Source organism: Jaculus jaculus, chromosome 7 (assembly GCF_020740685.1).
Source record: "Jaculus jaculus isolate mJacJac1 chromosome 7, mJacJac1.mat.Y.cur, whole genome shotgun sequence".
Classification (NCBI taxonomy): domain Eukaryota; kingdom Metazoa; phylum Chordata; class Mammalia; order Rodentia; family Dipodidae; genus Jaculus; species Jaculus jaculus.
In genome coordinates this window covers 70,535,687-70,556,319 of record NC_059108.1, presented here as the reverse complement: position 1 = coordinate 70,556,319, position 20,633 = coordinate 70,535,687, and the positions used below count along the sequence as shown (strand labels likewise).

General features: G+C 43.4%; 1 protein-coding gene across 1 annotated transcript; it reads right to left on the bottom strand.

The window, feature by feature from the left end:
- Positions 1 to 2,216: 2,216 nt before the first annotated feature.
- LOC101605425 (dehydrogenase/reductase SDR family member 2, mitochondrial-like) lies at positions 2,217 to 19,228 on the bottom strand. Its single transcript, XM_004661757.2, has 9 exons — positions 19,157 to 19,228; positions 9,894 to 10,072; positions 7,330 to 7,507; positions 5,815 to 5,916; positions 4,460 to 4,530; positions 3,701 to 3,752; positions 3,038 to 3,172; positions 2,622 to 2,677; positions 2,217 to 2,328 (listed from the first exon to the last, which is right to left on the bottom strand). The coding sequence occupies exons 1-9, from the start codon at positions 19,226 to 19,228 to the stop codon at positions 2,217 to 2,219; spliced, it is 957 nt and encodes a 318-aa protein (XP_004661814.1).
- Positions 19,229 to 20,633: the final 1,405 nt, after the last annotated feature.

Sequence of the window (20,633 nt, the reverse complement as noted above, 5' to 3'; positions counted from 1 at the left end):
CTAAGCAAGGCATGCCCCTTCAGAGCAGACTCCTTTGTTAATGCACCTTAAAAATAATCTTGGGAGCCGGGTGTGGTGGCGCATGCCTTTAATCCAAGCACTCAGGAGGCAGAGGTAGGAGGATCACCTGAGTTCGAGGCCACCCTGAGACTCCATAGTGAATTCCATGTCAGCCTGAGCTAGAGTGAGATCCTACCTCAGAAAAAAAAGAAAAAAAAAATCTTGGGCTGGAGAGATGGCTTAGCTGTTAAGCACTTGCCTGTGAAGCCTAAGGACCCTGGTTCAAGGCTCCATTCCCCAGGACCCACATTAGCCAGATGCACAAGGGGGCACACGCATCTGGAGTTCATTTGGAGGCCCTGGCATGCCCATTCTCTCCCTCTCTCTCCCTCTCTCTCTCTCTCTCTCCCCATCTCTCTCTCTCCCTCTCCCTCCCTCTTTCTCTCTGTGTCTGTCACTCTCAAATAAATAAATAAATAAAAGTAATAAACAAAAAATTAAAAATAATATTTTCCTTTATTTTCAGCTAGAGCTTTATGGTATAAGCTGAGCATACACTTTTATCTATCACTTAATTTTTTTTCCCACCCCACCTCATTTCAGAACTTGTCCATCACTTTAATCTTTTAATCCAAGACTTAGAGCAAAACATGTGCAAAAATGTGACTATCACTTTTTAAAAATTATAACCTCAGGTTGGGCGTGGTGGCACACAGCTTTAATCCTAGCACTCCAGAGGCAGAGGTAGGAGGATCACCATGAGTTTGAGGCCACTCTGAGACTACAGAGTGAATTCCAGGTCAGCCTGATCTAGAGTGAAACCCTACCTCGGAAAAAGAAAATTACAACCTCAACTAAGCATGCTTAGAAATGGGCTCACCCCTATATGGATCTGTATTGGCCTCCTTTGTTTCAGGACAATGTTGCTTTGAAATGACTCCAGTTCTCTCCTTGTCTGCTACAAATATAAATCTTTCTCCACTCTTTTATGTCTTTGTTGTGCTTATTTTGGCTCTATACTCACAAAGGTATGAACCCACTGTGTTCACTTTCATAATTATATGAAAAATAAAAAGGCAAAACTATGAAACTATGAAGACAGTAAAATGATCATTGGTTTTCAGAGATTAATGGAAAGGGAGGAATAAATAGAAAGAGCACAGAGGACTTTTTAAGGCAGAGAAATGACTCTACATGGCATGGGTGGGTACATGTCCTTATATACTTGTCCAGACCCACAGAATGTACAACACTATGAGTAAGCTCTAACAATAGAAATTATAGACTTTAGAAAATTATGGTGTATCAATATAAATTCATTCGTTTTAACAAATTTGCCGCTCTGGTGAGGGATGCTGGTCATGGGGGAGATTATATATGTGGTAGACACAGGAGCACATGGACATTCTCTGTTCCATATAATTTTGCTTTGACATTAAAACTGCTCCAAACAATAAGTTTTAAAAATTATTTAAATTTCATTTGGTGGGTTTTTTTTTTTCTTTTTTGGCAAGTTCTCATAGCCCAGGCTGCCTTGAACAGAACTATCAGCACTACTAGGATTGAAGAGACAAGTGAGTGATTATGAAAATCTACTTGTTTGGAAGGTGTTATCTGACAAGGGCTACCTTTGATAGTAGATAGAAAAGCTCACACATGGCAAACAGACAAGAAGGGAGCCCGGGAAATGTATTTTCTGACCTTGCTGTATCTGACCTCCAATCTCCTGTTCATGTCTCCTGTAGACTAAGCTCACCTGGAAGCCAAGAGGTCATAGGACTTGGAGTATCCCTTCATGTCCTCCTAAGGCATAAAGTTGAGCAGACAAGTAGAGAGTGGATCTGAAGGGGCACATGGAAAGTATCCAACCACATGTTCCAGTTTCATTGAAAAGGAATGAAAGAAAGAAAGGAGGAATAAAAACTCGGAGATGAAGGGCAGTGATAAAGGGAGGAAATAACTCAAGCATGAGGCTTCCAGGTCAAAGGGGCTGTTCCCATATGGAGTGCTCCCAGTTCAGAACTGTCCAAACACATTTATTCCAAATGAAAACTTTTAAGCACCTGCCTTCCTTCTCATTCTTGAGCAAGTTGCCCCATATGACCAGGGCTCTAGGCACATTGTAAGGCTCCTCACTTTCCATATCCACCGCCAAGCCCCTTACCACTCATTTTCCACTGAGAACCACAACCCCTCTCTCTAAGCCAGGGCTCTGTTCACAGTTTAGAGGAGAAGCCGGCCACCATGATGTTCTCCCCAGTGATATAGCTGGCATCCGGAGAACACAGGAAGGACACAATTCCAGCACATTCCTCTGGCTCCCCAAACCTGAAGGAAAGAGGACAGAACTAAGGTTACAGCCTTTGCAGTGTTGAGCTCTCACCTCAGGTTTTGCAGTCACAGTGGGATGTCTTAGCATTCACCCTGATAGACCAGGCTGGTGGAAGGTGATGGGTGGCTTGCACCTGCCCTCCTGCCCCAAGCCCAGAACCATATAATCTTCTCTCTCCAAAAAGGGAAAACAGCCAGCAGAGTTACAGAAGGTATGAGGACTTCCTCTTTTTGAAATGTCATTCTGTCTATAAATAGGCACAGACCACCAAAACCCAAGCCCCACCTACCGCTGCAATCCATAGATTTCATTCATGTCAGGGAGCAAGTGGGGCATGGTTTTCTCCTAGAGAAAGATGTCAGAGCCATTGTTAGGGAGAGGACTGTGGTGGATGTATGGTGACAAAAGCAAAATCATTGACCCGTGCCCTGGTGAAGGGAGGAGCAGATCTCTGGTCTGTTCTCCACAGAAGGTAGAGACCCCATTCTTCTGCAGAGAAGAGAGAGGCTGCAGTCCAAAGGCTCAAAGGCAGAGCTTCTGAGGGATGGACCTAGTACTAGGGCTCCAGCCTGGGTAGAAGCTGGGTATATAGGTTCTGCAAATCTCTCAGACAGGAGTATGGCCCCAGAAGGAACCAGCAGGTCCATAGGGTGAAGATGAGACCATATGTGGGAAATGAGAACAGGAGCTTCTGTTAAATCTTACCACTTGGCTAAAGTCAGTCTTAATTAGTCCTGGCACTAGGCAGTTTACTCGGATGCCTTTTGGAGCCAGCTCCACAGCCAGAGACTTACAGAGGCCCAACAGAGCTGTCTTGCTGGTGTTGTAGACACCCAGCTTCTGAAAGGCAAAGGAAAAAGACAACAGATCAGCATGGGGGGAGAGGTCTTATAGGAACAAAAGCTGTGACCAAGAAGATATGCCTGACTTTAGGCCCAAGCCAAAACTTCCTCACACCTTATCACCCTCATAATAGTTTTGAAGGAGTGAAGTTCTGGGATAGAGGGGCTTTTCTGGGCTTAAGGAAATGCCAGAAAGTTGCTGCCATGTGTACCCAAGCTTGATAAAAATAATGTTGTACTGTGCTTTCAAATATTAAATTGGAATTAGGAGGTGCAGGGCCCAGTCCTGACAATAATGCAAACTAACTACACTTGCCCTGAACAAAAGGCTTAATGTGCTGGATTTCACAGATATTATGGCACAATGAGATGATATTACCTGATCTGTAGCATTCAGATTGTTATGTTGGTAGAACACATCTTCCATTTTATCTGGAATCAATTCTCCCACACCTCACTGCATGGCTTCACAAGAAACCAAAGCAGCTAGCCATCACCCAACCCTAGCAGAAGCTCTCATACTCACTGGTATTGGCATATAAGCCACCACAGAGGAGACCAGAACCACAGAGCTGCCCCTGTGGGGAGAAAGGAAGATGAAGTGAGGTGAGAGATTATTTCAATTAGATGAAACCAGCTTATAGTGTGTGGTGAAATGCATAAAAGGCTGGGGAACTACCTAGAACTTTGGGGAGAAGACAGACATTAAAGTTACTGCCACCCAATAAACACAACCATAGTAGTTTTCTTTGGACAGGGCCCCAAAACTGAGAGGCAGTTCACCTGGAGGGCAGAACTCAAGCAGTGTTCATGTGTTGTAGAGACTCCTGTAGAGTCAGAAGATCACTAAGGAGCCAAAACCTTGCTCACCCTGGGTGATTACACCACACAGAGGGGACAGGCTGGGAAGAAGAAGGTCAGAAGGAAGGAACCCACAAAGGAGGGAAACAAGTAAGATGCTTAACTGAGACCAAGACCTGAGACATGGAAACCCCAGGCTGATTCACTCTATATGAAAATTCCTGAAGCTGCTACTAAAGGCGCAAAGTTCCTGAGATAAAAGATACAAGGGCCAGTGAAAGGTCCTTTGAGGATAGGAAAGGCAAGCTTCACTCCCTCCTGAAACCATGTTCCTCTTCATCACAGTGGGAGAAAATTTTTCCCAAAGGAGACACCTGTCATCTCTCCCACCATCTTCTACTTTCTGGGCCCTTACCCCAAGTACTATCTAGGGGTAGAAAAGATGAATGGATGTGGCCCCCACTTGTCCCTCTCATGCACTCACCTCCTCTTCTCCATGTGTGGCAGCAGCTGACCCAGTAGCAAGGCTGGGGACTTCACATTCACATCCAATACCTAAAATCCAAAGGAAAACAGAGACAAGGGACACAGATACCATGCGTCTGGGACCCCACCTAGGAAGGTGAGTGGTCAGAGCAGGAACAAAGCCCCCTGACTTTGTAGTTGTGGAGAGTGGTCAGGATGTACTATGTGTGAGGATCACAGGAAGGAATCCAAGGGCACATGGGCTTCTGAAGTCCCTGATCTGTCCAGGCCCCAGGTACCCACCAGGACTTTGTAGTGTACAGGACTCTCACTGTCAGTTTCCACAGAGCCTCTCCTGGTCAATACTGCCCTCAAGAGAGGAGGCTAGGGAAACACCAGGAAGGGAAGGAAAGGAGGATAATGGTCATTAGTTGTTGCCTTAAGAGCAAAGTGTGTAGTGAGAGAAAGGGAGCCCATACCAGCACCTAGTATGCCTCAGGAAAAGTTCAGAATCAGAGCTGGGTTTTTGCTTTTGTCTGACGATTTTGTTTTGGTTTGGTTTGATACAGGCATTTTGTGGTGCTATGGCTCAAACCCAGATCATTTTTTTTCACTTTGAAAAGCCTGTATGTGGATGAAAGGTGAGGTGAGAGAATTGGAAGGCAGGTGAAGGCCATGGAATGTGAGAACCACAGAGAGAAAGTGAGGCATAGTTATCTGCTATGAGACAAGGGAAGGGTGACCAACAGGAAGAAGATGTCCAGAGGGGGAATGGCTCATGCCCATCACAGACTATTCTCTGTCCCCAGGGTCAGAAGGAGGTCCAGTCCTGACTAATCTTTGGAGAACCCCTTAGGATCATAGGAACAGAGGTCTGCAAGGGCAGCAGAAGCTCCCAAAATACGTAGTGGCTTCCAACTGGGATGGCAAGTACTGGGAGAGGGCTCAGGTATCAGCTGTATCTGTGGAGAGCTGGGACGTGCCTGTGACAGCTTAGAGGGACTCCTTGGGATAGCCACAGTGAAGGGGTGCTAATGAGTCCAGACTGTGGCAGCTGCATAAACTTGAGTCAGAGAGGACCTCTGCCATGGACAAACCCAGAAATCTTTTCTGGCATCTTGAGACCTTGTAACTGTGGCCAGCACAAGGAAAATTAACATATAGGAAGCTGTTAGAGCCTGATAGAGGCTGGACATAGTCATTACCTGTTGAGATTAATTTATGGGAAGTCTGGGCCAAATAAGCATCACCCCCACCCATCAGAACCAGTGTCAGTGGAGATACATGAGAGATTAGGTATGATGTGTGTGCACATGCATACATGTAAATGTGGTGGATGGAGTGTCATATGGCTGTGCATGACATTATCCTCACCTTGTCCCAGATCTGCTCACTGGCTCCCAGAGTGCTCCCTACTAAGGGATTGACCCCTGCCACACACACCAGGAAATCAACACCCCCAGAATGCTCCAGAGCCTGCAGGGAAAATATGGGACATGGGTGAAGGAATGGAGTCAAAGTGTGATGATGATGCAGAAAAAATAACTGCTATGGCCTAAATCTGAAATGTCCTCACAGGCTTATTTGCTGAGTACTTGTTCCCCAGCTAGTGGCACTATTTTGGGGAGCTATGGAGCTTTTAAGAAGTACAGCTGGCAGAAATAGATTTTTAGAGGCAGGCCTTTGAGGTTTACATCTGACCCCAAGCTCTTGTCACATTGTCTGCTTCCTAGTTAGTCCAGTCTGATGTGAAAAGACTGAGCCTCACACTCCTCTCATGAACAAAGCTACCCTATCATGACTTCTCCACCATGATGGATGAAAACCATGAGCTAAAATCAGTCTCTACTCCCTAAATTGTTTCTGTCAGGTATTGTAGTCACAGTACTACAAAAGTTCCTAATAGGGCTGGAGAGATGGCTTAGCAGTTAAGGTGCTTGCTTGTGAAGCCTAAAGATCCATGTTTAATCCCCTAGTACCCATGGAAATCAGATGCACAAGGTAGCACATGCGTCTGGAGTTCCTTTGCAGTGGCTAGAAGCCCTGGCACACCCATTCTCTCTTTATTGCTTTCTCTCTCTCTCTCTCTCTCTCTCTCTCTCTCTCTCTCTCTCGCTCTTGCTCTCGCTCTCTCTCTTTCTCTCTCAAATAAATTAAATTAAATTAAACAACAAAAGCACCTAATATAATAACTAGCCCTTGTTTGGCTATTCTGGATCTGTACCAGCTGAGAGTCAGATCCTAACAGTCTGATGTTGAATGGAAATATTTCTCACCTCCTTGACAACATCTAGTCTATACCCTGCAAGATGTCTGGCTGGACCCTGAACCCACCAGTGCAGACCCTCACTCACAGGTGTTCAGCTTTCACTTCTTCAATTTTTAATAAATTTCTTCTCTCTATGATCTTTTGGTCTTATGTACCAAGAACCTGTTCTCCACAGCATCTGCCTGTTCCATGCACCTTCAGATCTATCCTACCTTACAACCCTGCTCTTCCACACTAGAAAAGCTCCTGCTTCAAAAGCTAGTGTAGTGGACTCCCAAGCCAGTACCTATGGATATCAAAGCTGTGCTGCTCAGATTGTAACATGGAGGTAGGTCATTCAGGCATCAGTTTAGCAGCTCTGGTGAGACCTGAAGTTCCAGGCCTCCAGCAAGCACCGGTCTCATGCACAGCTGTTCATTATCAGACCACTCTTTGATTAGTGTGACTCTAATAAGCCCATGTGATTTCTCTCTTATCAGGAAGTCTCTTAGACATGTGTGGCCATCCATCTGGTTGTCCTGAGCTCTGTGATTGGGGTAATTTACAATGCTAGAGACCCTAATACCCCATAATAGGACTGCAACTGTATCTTCCCATCTGTCCAGCCTGTTACCCCTTACCTTTGCCACTAGGCGGTCACGGTCCTCAGCCTTGCCCACATGGCACACAGTGCCTGTCACACTCAGCCCTTCCCCCTGCAATGTGGCCACTGCCTGGTCCACATTCTGCTGCTTCCGGCTGCTGATGACCACATGGGCCCCATCCTGGGCCAGACGTCGGGCAATGGCAAAGCCAATTCTGTAGGAAGAAGTAGTAATGGTGGTGATGGTTTTATCTTTCTTTGTCTTTTTCCCAGGTGGACCCTGATCATTACACTAATTGAAGTCCAAGATGCTATCCCAGGAGCTGCCTTTAAACTTCCTAACATGCAAAAGGAGCTAATGACTGCCTACTATATGTCAGCTCTTCATAATTCTCACAATTTCATGAGCAGTAATCATATTTTATAGATAAGTATATGTATGTATATACCATATATATATACATGTATATATACACATATATATATATATAATTATATATATACATATATATACATAATATATATTTAATATACATATATATGTGTGTATATATGTATATTATATATATATATATATATACATATATATATATATATATATATATATAATTTTGGAGGGGTTATTTTTAGTTTTTCTGAGGTAGGGTCTTACTCTAGTCCAGGCTGGCCTGGAATTCACTATGTAGTCTCAGGGTGACCTCAAACTCATGGTGATCCTCCTACCTCTACCTCCCAAGTACTGGGATTAAAGGCATGCACGACCACACCCAGCTAGATAAGTATATTGATTTGGTTAAAAGTAATGGCCCAACAGAAAAGCTTTAAACTTGCAGAGAATCTTTTGAACTGCCCAGCATTATTTCCCTCTGTTCTAACCAGAGGGATCTGGTATATATTACACTTTCTCTAAGCCTAACAGGGTTCCTATGCATTATAGTTTTAAACCTGGGGGGAGTGTGTACTGGAGAGATGGTTCAGCACTTAAGGCAGTTGTTTGCAATGTCTTATAGTCCATGTTTCATTTCCCAGTATCTATGTAATGCCAGATGCATCAAGTGGCACATGCATCTGGAGTTAGTTTGCAGAGGCAATAAGCCCTGGCATGCCCATTCCTTCTCTCTGTCTCTCTCCCTGTCTTTCTCTCTGTGTTTTCAAATAAATATTTCTTCCTTAAAAACCTTTTATTCTTGGGAACATGCTCCCCTCTGGATTTATTTACATTCAGTAGGTCTGAGGACTCTTGACTAAGGCTGGTTAAGTCCCTATGATAAAGGAAGAGCAGAAAGTATATTCCTTCCATCTCATAAAAACTGTATGGGTAGTTTAGCATTTTAAATATATTAACTTAATATGAATGCTGAGCATTGGGAGCACATGCCATGATTTAAAATATCACAGTGGGCTGGAGAGATGGATAAGCAGCTAAAGGTACTTCCTTATAAAGTCTGGTAGCCTGGGTTTGATTTTCCAGTACCCAAGTAAAGCCAAATGCACAAAGTGGTACATATGTCTGGAGCTTGTTTGCAATAGCAGGAGGCCCTGTTACACCCATACTCACTCTCTCTCTCTCTCTCATAAATGAATAAAAATATTTTAAAAATATCACAGGACCTAGGAAGGCTAGAATCACTGAACAATAGACTAAATTGTTGCAAAACATCAAAAGATAATGACCCTGAAGCACAAAAATCTCCTCCATCTACCATGGGCAAAGACTCACTAGAGAGGGCTAGAGAGACATCTCAGTGAGTAGTGTTTGCTACACAGGCATGAGGACCTAGTACCCATATTAAATTCTAGGTGCATGTTTGTAATCCCAGTGCTGGGGAGGTGGAGATAGGAGGATGCCTGAAACTCACTGGACAGTTAGTTTAGCCTAATTGGTGAGTTTCAGGTCAGTGAGAGACCCAGTTTTAAAATAGATGGATGGCATTCATGAGCATGACATACAATGTTGTCCTCTGGTCTCCATATGCATGTACACACAGCTGCACCCATACACACATTTGTACCCATACATATACAATTGTACATACAACCATGCATGCACACCACACACACATGTATGACTTATGATTGAGAATATATCATTGTGGTAGCCAGAGGGTGAGTGAGAGGGACATGGGAAGTAACATGACAATGCATGGAGGTTCATCTACAGAAACTCTGAGCTGGTGGTAAGGCATTTCTCTGCTCATTGTCCTGGTGACAGTGGAAGTTGACAGTCAGTGAAATCCCCCAAGTCTGGCATGCAGAAGGTTATCAGACTTAGAAGCGAAAAGACGGTGGTTATATGGCTATGAAAGATGAGGGAGGCAGTGCTGTCTTGGCAGTAATGTGTGAAATCTCTAGGACTTACTGTGCCGCCTGTAATGGTCAAGAGACTTACTTGCAGACTCTGTCCTGACTGACTCAGGGCAAATGGTTTTATAGCTATGTCCTCTTGGAGCTTAGAAACCAGATATTTTAGGAAGTAATATTGATATTTGGAGTTAAACCCCAGAGCTGTGCGATGGGGGGGGCATGTGAAGTAGGCATGTTTGCAGAGTCCGTTGTAACACCCCCTGGTCATGAGCCAGCCTGGCACACTCATTCACTTACCCTTTGGTAGAGCCAGTGACCACAGCCACTTTGTCACCCACGATGCAGTTCTTATCTGCTCTTTTGCTGAACTTTCTTGCTGAGCAAGGGATTGAAGAGCCATGAAGGTTCCTAAAGGCCTGTGGCACAGCCCTGAACATGACTGCCACTGTCCAACCTTTCTCTTCCTGGGCCAAAAACTAAAAAAAAAAAAAACACCTGAGAAGACAATTATATAATGGGACATATTAGGACCTGTCATCCCACCATCATACAAACTTCCCAGGAAAGTACAGAACCTGGGATGGAGAGATGGCTTAGTGGCTAAATGTGCTTGCTTGCAAAGCCTGAAGGCCATATACCCATATAAAGCCAGATACACAAAGTGGCACATGTGTCTGCAGTTAGTTTATAGTGGCAAGAGGCCCTGTGACATTCATTCTCTCTCTCTCTCTCATAAATAAATAAAATATATTTTTAAAGTACATGGCTGGAGAGATGGTCCAGGGGTTAAGGCACTTGTCTACAGAGCCTAAGGACTCTGATTCCATTCCCTGAGACTCACTTAAAGCCAGATGTACAAGGTGGTGCATGCATCTGGAGTTTGCTTGCAGTGGCCAGTGGTCCTGGAGTGCCCATTCTCCCCCTGCCCCCCTCTCTCTCTCCTAAATAAATAAAATTTTAAAGAAGTACAGAACCTTTCATGTCCTTGCCATGACTTATGTCCCAGATAGGCTTCCTACATAATAGACCATATCAGCACAGCAATATAGCTAGGCATGGTGCTGGGCCCCCAGTAGATGCCTGAGTGATACTTGCCTGACCTATTCCCATACCTCCAGTAAGAATATCACTTACTATATGCTTTTTAGAACCACCTTTAGAATTCTGCATACATATATTATCTGAGCACTGATTATTTTTTCCTTTGGTGGTTGTGGGAATCAAACCCAAGGTCTAGTGCATGCATGTGCTCTACCACGGACTATATCCCAAGTCTTTAAACATTGAACTTGTTTCTTCTCAGCATCTCCAGTTTCTAACATTTACCCTGCCTGCTATATCTTCTCTTCCCTCAGGTCCCTATCTAAAGTCACAGAGAATGCTCCTTTGTCAGAGATACTGTTTACCAGCACATGTGATGTCCCTTATCACATGTCTCTCATTCAACTCTCCCTAAAATCCAGCCACTTCTTTCTGGTTGCAAAAGCTATCATGGGGACTGTTTCCTCACCTCTTCCTGACCCCATCTCCATACTGTTAGAGTCATCTACCCAGAGAACCCATGCTACCTCATGTCATTCTAGCTAACCAGCAACACTTCACCCCTGAAGGAACTATTTCTCCACTTTCATGCTTAATCTTCACTGTCAACTTGACTGGATTAAGGAATACCAAAGGCAATAGAGAGGTACACCTCTGGATGTGTCTGTGAGGGTATTTCCAGAGAGGATTAACTAAGGGGGCAAAAGTCCACCCCAAATGGAGTTCTAAAAAGAGAAGAGGGAGGAAGCCAGATGAGCAGCAGCATTCGTATCTCTGCTTCCTGACTCAGTGTGACTAGTTGCTGCATGTCTCCACTGACAAGCCTTCCCATTGTGATGGACTATATCCCTTCTTAAACTGTGAGCCAAACAAAGCCTTATTCCCTTAAGTCTCTGTCAGTATCTTGTCCCAACATTGGGAAAAGCAACTAATGTATTCCCTCACCAGACAATACATAGACAAGAAGCATTAATTATCTAGGTTGGTTACCCTCAGAAGCATACTGAATAGCAAGTAGTTCTTTCGGAGGTGGTGCTCAGAGGTAATGTCAAGAGCATGGAGTGAGTGAGATGAAATAGTTAATAGCCTAAGAAAGGTGTATAATCAAATAGCTTACCTCTACAGGCAGTTCAATCCTGCTAAGGAGCCCTGAGCTGCTGTTGCAAATGTCAGAGGAAATCCAAGGGAACTGGTGACTTAGGGTGGACAGCAATGACAGTTTCTCAGAACTGCAGGTTTTAATAAAATAAAAGTCTACTTTCCAGAAAAGTCCTGAGCCCAGTGCAAACCAGAAGAGGTTACCCACACAGACTTTATTTCCAGGGCCTGTTAGTCACTGGTCAAAGGCAGTCCTGAATGGGAATGGCTTCAAGGCACATCTTGGCTCTTGAAACACATAGCAACAAAAGCCAGTTTTGGAGCTGGGTGTAGTAGCGTACGCCTTTAATCCCAGAACTTGGGAGGCAGAGGTAGGAGGATTGATGAGAGTTTGAGGCCAGCCCGAGACTACATAGTGAATTCCAGGTCAACCTGGACCAGAGTGAGGCCCTACCTCAAAATAAAAAAATAAAAAAATAAAAAAATAAAAAAAAAGCCAGTTTTGGGGACTGAAGAGAGCACTTAGTGGTAAAGGCACTTACCTGCAAACCAAAGTACCCAGGTTTGCTTCCTCAGAACCTATGTAAGCCAGATGCATAAGGTGGCACATGAATTTGAAGTTCGTTTGCAGTGGCTGGAGGCCCTGGCGTGCCCATTCTCTCTCTCCCTGTCTTTGTCTCAGTTTCAAATAAATAAAAATAAAATTTTTAAAAAGCTAGTTGTTGTCCCCAAGAAGTGATGCAATACACTGTTGTAAGGGTAACAAAGACTAAGTGTAATGCCCAGGAGTGAAGGAGGGAGAAAGGACCTTCCGGGTGCAGGGCCGAGTGAGGCTAGGAGAGCGGCCCGTGAGCACGTGTGTGTGCATCGGAGAGCGTTAGTGGCTGAGGCTGTTCCCCGGTGGCAGGTGCGTGCCCGGTAGGCACAGGCCCTAGATTCCACTCTCACCACTACAGGAGGAGGAGCTGCGTTGTTGTCAAAGAGACAGGTTAAAGAGGTACTTCATGGGGCTCAGGAGAGGGCTCAGCAGATAAAGCACTTGAGCACCCATGTTTGATCCCAAGATTCTATGTAAAGATGTTGAAGCTAGGGTTGGCTTCTGTAATCCCAGCATGCTGATATGAGATGGGAAGTGGAGAATTCCTGAAAACCAGTGGCAAGTGCCACTGTGAAGAACAGGAAGAGAAAAAGAGAGAGAACTTGTTTCAAACTAGGTGGAAGGTGAGAACTGACACCCAAAAGGTATCCTCTGACTCCCCACGCACATGCCGTGGCATGAGCACACCCACACTCACATATGAACCTGTACACACCACACTTCACCACTATCATCATCATCACACACAAAAAATGAAATTATTTTAAAATATATTAAGTGTTGCCCTTTGCCACAGATTACTAGATTAAAAATGCATTTTAAAGCCAGAGGTGGTGGCACACGCCTTTAATCCCAGCATTTGAGAGGCAGAGATAGGAGGATTGCTGAGAGTTTGAGGCTACCCTCAGGCTACAATATTGAATTCCAGGTCAGCCTGGACTAGACTGAGACTCTACTTTGAAAAACATAAAACAAAAACAAAAAAGCATTTAGGAACTTCCATTTATTTATTTGCACGTGTGTGGGGGGTGGCATTCCAGGACCTCTTGTTGCTGCAAATGAACATCAGACACTTGTGCCACTTTTGGCATCTGGTTTACAAGGGTAGCTTGGGAATTGAACCTAGGCTGTCAGGCTTTGCAAACAAGCAATTTTCACCTCTAAGCAATTGTCCCAGCACCACCACCCCCAAATATTTTTTAAAGAAGGAAAGCAAATTCAAAACAATATTTCTTAAAGGCTCATAAGGCTACCTCATGAGAAGGTCACAGCCCAAGTGACTTCCAGGGAGGAGAATAATAAAAGTGGAAGCCACCATAGATGCTCAGAGGCAGCAGGTGTGAGGAGGCATATCCTGGATTACTTTCAGGAAAGAAAATCAAGCAGAGATCGCCTCCAAGAAGAACAACAATATGGATCCTTTAGGGCTGGAGAGATGGCTTAGCCATTAAGTGCTTGCCTGTGAAGCCTAAGGACCCCGGTTCAAGGCTCGATTCTCCAGGACCCAGATGCACAAGGGGGTGCACGTGTCTGGAGTTCGTTTGCAGTGGCTAGAGGCCCTGGCGTGCCCATTCTGTCTCTCTCTATATCTGCCTCTTTCTCTCTCTGTGTCTTTCACTTTCAAATAAATAAAAAAATAAAATAAAAAATATATTTAAAAAATGGGTACTTTACTTAACAAAGGCCATAGGATGTGCTCAAATCAACACACAAAGTTGCCTTTCAGAAATGAAATGACTGAAAACAATTAAATAATTTTTCAATTCCAGAAGTTGAAAAAAGATAAATAGCAATAAATCCAAGTAAAAAAATGGAAAGAGCAATGATAAAAGCAAAAATTAAAATCAAAAACAATCATTTATGGTGACACACACCTGTAATCCCAAACCCTCGGGAGTCTGGGGCAAAATTACAAATTCCCAGCCAGCTTCAACTAATAGTGAGTCTCTGTCTCACAAAAGGGGGAATGGGAAGGAATCATCTACTATTTATTTATTTCATATGTTCATGGATGTATATGTGTGTACATGTGTCACGGTGCATATGTGGGGGTAATAGGACAACTTTGGGAGTCAGTCCCTGTGATCCATCACATCTGAGGCAGGCTTCGTCTGTCTGGATCTCACTCTGCTGCTCTTCTTGGTTACACTCCCTGCAAGTCTTGGGAAGTTCTCTGCCTCTCATCTTGCTGTTAGCATGCTGGGATTACAGAAGCCCATCATGGCTTCCAGATTTGTCTTTTCATTTTTCATTGACCATTGTTAGATGACCAATTCCTCCTTGGAGGACTAGCTGATCCTAAGGCTGTATGTTAGTCACTTTCTACATTGCTACAACAAATACATGGCAAAAGTAGCTAAAGGGGGCTGAGGAGATGACCCAGTAGCTAAGGTGCTTGCTTGCAAAGCCTGATGGCCTGGGTATGATTCCCCAGTACCCATGTAAAGCCAAATGTGAAAAATGGAACATGCATCTGGAGATGGTTTGCAATGGCAAGAAGCCCTGGTCTGGTTCAATCTCTCTCTCTCTCTCTCTCTCTCTCTCTCTCTCTCTCTCTCTCTCTCTCGTTTGCTCACTCTCTCTCCATTATTGTCTAAAAGAAGTGATTTTTTTAAGCAGCTGAAGGAAAGAAGGGTTTATTTCATCTTGTATTTTAAGGTGATTTGGTCCATCAGGTAGAAGGCGGTCACATGAGCCAGCAGGTCACACTGCATCTGCAGCAGGAAGCAGAGATCAGCGAATGCTGATGCTTGGCCATCTTTCTCCTCTTTATGTAGTCCAGAACCCCATCCAATGGAATGGCATTGCCTACAGTGAGGACAGTCCTCCACCTCAATTAACCTAATCTAGAAAAGCCCTCACAAGCACTCCAGAGATTTGTTTCTATGGTGAGTCTAAATCCTGTCAAATTGACAACTGAGATTAACCATCACAGGCTGAGATTGGAAAAATACAAAATAAACTCAGGCTAACTTGCAGTGTGAGAACTTATTAAATAAGAAGTACAGCAAAGAAACCCAAAGATAAAGGGTAAATACATTGCAAAAGACACAACAGGGGAACTGAAAGAACTGTCAAAGGCCAAAACTGGAAAAATCAGAGGAACAAAATATATAACAAAGTATTGGGTTTTTCATTCAAAGTATGAAGTAGGGCTGGAGCGATGGCTTAGCGGCTAAGGTACTTGCCTGCAAAGCCAAAGGAGCCAGGTTTGGTTCCCCAGGACCCATGTAAGCCAGATGCACAAGGTGGTACATGAATCTGGAGTTCGTTTGCAGTGGCTGGAGGCCCTGGTATGTCCATTCTTTCTTTCTATCTGACTCTCTCTAATAAATAAATAAATAAATAATTTTTAAATATTTTAAAGTATGAAATACATATATGTTGTGTCCATACTGATACCAAAAACTTGATTAAATAAAATACTAAATGTTGAAGAAGAAACCTTTACAGAATTCCTAATATTATGTCAGTACTTTTCCTTGTAAGAAAGGGCTTATTCTTTCTCCTGCTCCATGAAGATGGGCTGAGCTTGGAGGCTCATTTCCAAAGAATATAGGAAAGGAAAAGTCATAACTTCGCAGTGAAGGGATCTGACAAATACTTGCAAGTTATCAAGGTTAATGTCACCATATAAGTCATGCTGACATGGCATACTCCCTGACAGGTGAGATAAGAAGGTACTTCCACTGTGGCATCCCCCCATTCTGCAAAAATCCACCAGGCCAATTATGAAAACATCAGACAATCCCAAACTGAGAGACATTCTACAACCCTGACCAAAACTGTTCAAAACTGTTAATGGCATGAAAAACACAACTGAGAAAATGTCACAGAAAGTAGGAAGTAAGGAGACATGAGGATTAAATACATTGTGGCATCCTGAATTGGATCCTAGAATAGTACAAGAGCATTGATGGTAAAAGTTTATGAGATACGAGGAAAGTACATAGTTTAGTGGTAATATTGTACTAGTGTCAATTCCTAGTTTAAAAAAATGCATCATTGGGCTGGAGAGATGGCTTAGCGGTTAAGCGCTTGCCTGTGAAGCCTAAGGACCCCGGTTCGAGGCTCCATTCCCCAGGACCCACGTTAACCAGATGCACAAGGGGGCGCACGGGTCTGGAGCCCATTCTCCCTCCCCCCTCTCTCTGTAGCTCTCAAATAAATAAATAAAATAAACAAAAATATTTTTAATGCAGCACTGTTTTATATATGAAACTAACTGTAGGGACTGCTGGGTGAAGGATATGAAGAAATTCTTCATACTATGTTTTCTATCTTTCTGTAAATCTACAACTATTCCAAATTTTTTTAAAGGTTGCTATTTTTTTATTTATTTGACCACAACAGATAGAGAAAGAAGCAGATAGAGAGAAATAGAGAGAATGGGTGCGCCAGGTCCTCCAGCCACTGCAAATGAACTCCAGATGCGTGCACCCCCTTGTACATCTGGCTAAGGTGGATCCTGGGGAAACGAGCCTTGAACCGGGGTCCTTAGGCTTCACAGGTAAGCGCTTAACCGCTAAGCCATCTCTCCAGCCCTAAAGGTTGCTTTTTTAAATGACCCATTACATACACCTCAGAATTTTCAGAAATGATTTCTTTAGCACTGGATATAGCATTTAGAAATGAAAATCTGTTATTAAAATTTGAAAGCCTTAAATTATCTGTACATGTAAAACCTTTGAGCTTGTAAATTTGGGTATTCTTGAATTTTATGAAATAATATACTCCATGTTCATAGTGGGAACCTTTAAACACGCTTCTGAAACAGCAGCATTCACAGGAAAGGCCAGAATGATCTCTCTGCCAGGCTCAGGTTGAGCCTTGTTGTCCTCCAACCTCAGACCCACAGAACACCTCTGGCCTGGATCTCTGGGTCTTTGGGGAAAGAAAGGAGGATAACTCAGTCCACTGGTGTTTCTGGCAGTAGCTGATACTTGTTGCCACAGCAGAGAATGAGGGTGTGACCTTTTCTCTCTAGGTACAAAGGTTATGAGCGCCTCTGAGAAGAATGAGTTCCTGTCCATGGTCTCATGGTTCTGTTGGTGATAAATGTGGTTCACTGACCACCGACTCCCCTGGCAGCCAGCCTCAAGCCTTGCAGAACAGGATCTGTGCTGAGAAGAGGAACCCCTAGAAGAGACAGTGTGCCTACCTGAGCCAATGACTTGGCTGAAGAGAAGACAGGGGCTTCAGAGTCACGGAACTATGATAATCACCAAACAATCTGCTCTTTATATATAATTTCCACCCATCCATCCTTATCTTTCAGTTTCTGCCTTTAAGCTCTTGCTGCTTTCCCACAGCATTCTCCAATCCTTTTGATGACTCATGACAACATCTCAAGAAAATGTAATGTCCTTAGAGACACCTGTAGTGTCTCCACATAACCACTTGTGAGGCAATATCCTGCCTACAATGCCACCCAGAGGGACAGGGAGTCTCATTCCTGGAGTGTAAGGGAGTGATGGTTACAGTGAGAGAGAACCCAGGAAAGGGAGTAGAAAATATATGGGCTCTGTATGCATACACACACATGTGTACCCTGTTTGGCACTTAGGAAAGCATTAGTATATATTTGTTAAATACTTAGATATCACACAGAAAATGGAGAGGCCTCTCTTGGCCTCCTGTGGCCAAGACAGAGCCTGGGGGAAAGTTGTCACAGAACGAAATTCTGGATAACTGTGGCCACAGCAAATTAACTGTGGCCCAGTATCAAGTCTGACTCTTCTTGAGGAATGTCTATCACATGTTTCTGCCATGGCATATTCTTCATTCTGACATCTGTTTGCAAATTCTGCTTGTTCTCCACAAGAGTTCTGCAACCCAGGACACTATTAAGCTCTTAACACTTAACAACTGATAAACTGACACTTGACCATGGAATTATATGAGTTTTAAAGATGTGTTATCTCTTCTCTAAAGGCACCATGGACTCAATCATTGTGTCTTATTGCTCTCTATAAGCCTGTTAATCCCACAGTTCATCATTATACTGAAAGGCTTCATCATTAAGCAGGTTGCTTAAGTCTTAGAGTCGCCACACCCTGACTTCTCTTCTTTCACATCCAATGCCAGCAAATTATATCCTCTCTACCTTCAAAACATCTCATGTCAGAACACATCCACTTCTTACCACCTCCGCCACTCCCATCCAGAGACACACCATCATTCCATGCCTGGTCTATTAAAGTAGTCTTCCGAGGGACCCCCCCTGTCCAACTTGAAATTCTTGTCTGCCTTCCGCACAGTACTTAGAGAATGCTTATGGACAGTTATATACCGCCTCCCAAGTGCAAATCCTCCAGTAGCTTCTGAGGTTCTTCAAGTGAGCTTGCTGCAGCCTTGCAGGACTTGGATGCCCTAGACCTCCACTTCCCTGGCAGTCTCACTCTCTGTCCCCTTATCTTGCTTTCTCCATGACACCTCATCATCTGCCATACACATTCATCTCTTATGAATATAAACCATGAAAAGAACATGGACTTCGCTTCACTTATTGTAATGTCCTCAGCACCAGGCCAGTGCTTGCTATATAATAGCAACTTAATGGATATTTATTAAGTGAATAAACTACTTTTCTTAAAAGTTAAAGTTTTGTGCTTATTATATTTAGTTTTTTAATGTTTTTTGTTTTTTTGAGTTTCTTAATTTTTCTATTTTGCGTGTGTGTGTGTGTGTTTATGCGGGTGCATACATGTCACAGCATATGTGTAGAGGTCAAGGAACAACCTCAGGGATCAGTCCTTGCCTTCCACCTTGTTAGAGACAGGGTCTCTTGATGTTTCCTGCTGTGTATGCCAGGCTATCTTACCAGCAAGCTTCTGGAGCTGTACCTGTCTCTGCCTCTCATCTCCCCACAAGACTGCTGGGACTGCAGCCACATACTGCCACATCCATCTTTTATATAAATTTTGGAAATCAAAACTTAGGTCATCACACTTGTATGGCAGTCACTTTACCAAGTGAGCCATCTCTCCAGCCCTAATTTTTATTTATTTTGGTTTTCCAAGGTAGGGTCTCACTCTAGTTCAGCTGACCTGGAATTCACTATGTACTGTCAAGCTGGCCTCCAACTCACCGCAATTTTCCTACCTCTGCCTCCCATGTGCTGTGACTAAAGGCGTGAGCCACCATGCCTAGCTAATTTTTATTTTTTAATTAACATACAAAATATTATACTTCCTTATGGCATTTTCAAACATGATGTATTTTCCTTTTTAAAAAAAGTATTTATTTGCAAGGAGAAGAGAGAGAGTGAGAGAGAGAGAGAATGAGCATGCCAAGGCCTCTTGCCACTGCAAACAAACTCCAGATGCATCACTTTGTGTATCTGGATTTACTTGAGTACTGAGGAATCAAACCCGGGACTTCAGGCTTTGCAAGCAAGCACCTTAACCACTGAGAAGTCTCTCCAGCCCTGGAACAAAATGTGTTCTCATTGATCTTTTGTTTTCTCCATCCCTTGAACTCCCCCACCCAGTAGCTTTCTTTCCATTTTCTTGTCATATGTGTTCTATTGCTCCCCTCCTCAACACCTCTTTTCCCCACTCTTGTGATCTCCATTCTAGTATTATGAATCGTAATACCTACATATATACATATATATTAAAAATTAAGATTTAGGGCCAGGCGTGGTGGTGCATTCCTTTAATCCCAGCACTTGGGAGGCAGAGGTAGGAGAACCACAGTGAGTTCAAGGCCACCCTGAGAATACAGAGTGAATTCCAGGTCAGCCTGAGCTAGAGTGAGACCCTATCTCGAAAAACCAAAAAAAAAAATTTTTAATTAGGATTTATATGAGAAAGTATATATGGCATTTATTTGCCTGTCTGAGTCTGGACCATCCCACAATATAATAATTTCCAGATCCACTCATTTTTCTGCAAGCTTCATAGTTTCATTTATCCTTGGAGCTGAATAAAATCCCAGAGCATGTATGTACCACATTTTATCATCTGTTCATCTGCTGGTGGCCATCTAGGCTGGTTTCATTTCCTGGCTCTTGTGAGTAGTGCAGCAATAAATATGGATGTGAAAATATCTCTGAGGCAGGATATATAAGTCCTTTGGGTATATGCCTAGGAGTGGTATTATAATTGGGTTATATAGTAGTTCTATTTTTAATGTTCTGATAAACCTATATATTGATTTTTGTAATGGAGCTAGGTATATAGCTCAGTAGCAAAACACTTGCCTAGCATGTGTGAGGCTCCAGGCTCAATCTCAAATACTGTAAAAAGAAAAAAAAAAAAGGATTACTATTATGTTCTGAAAATTCTAGCCTATGA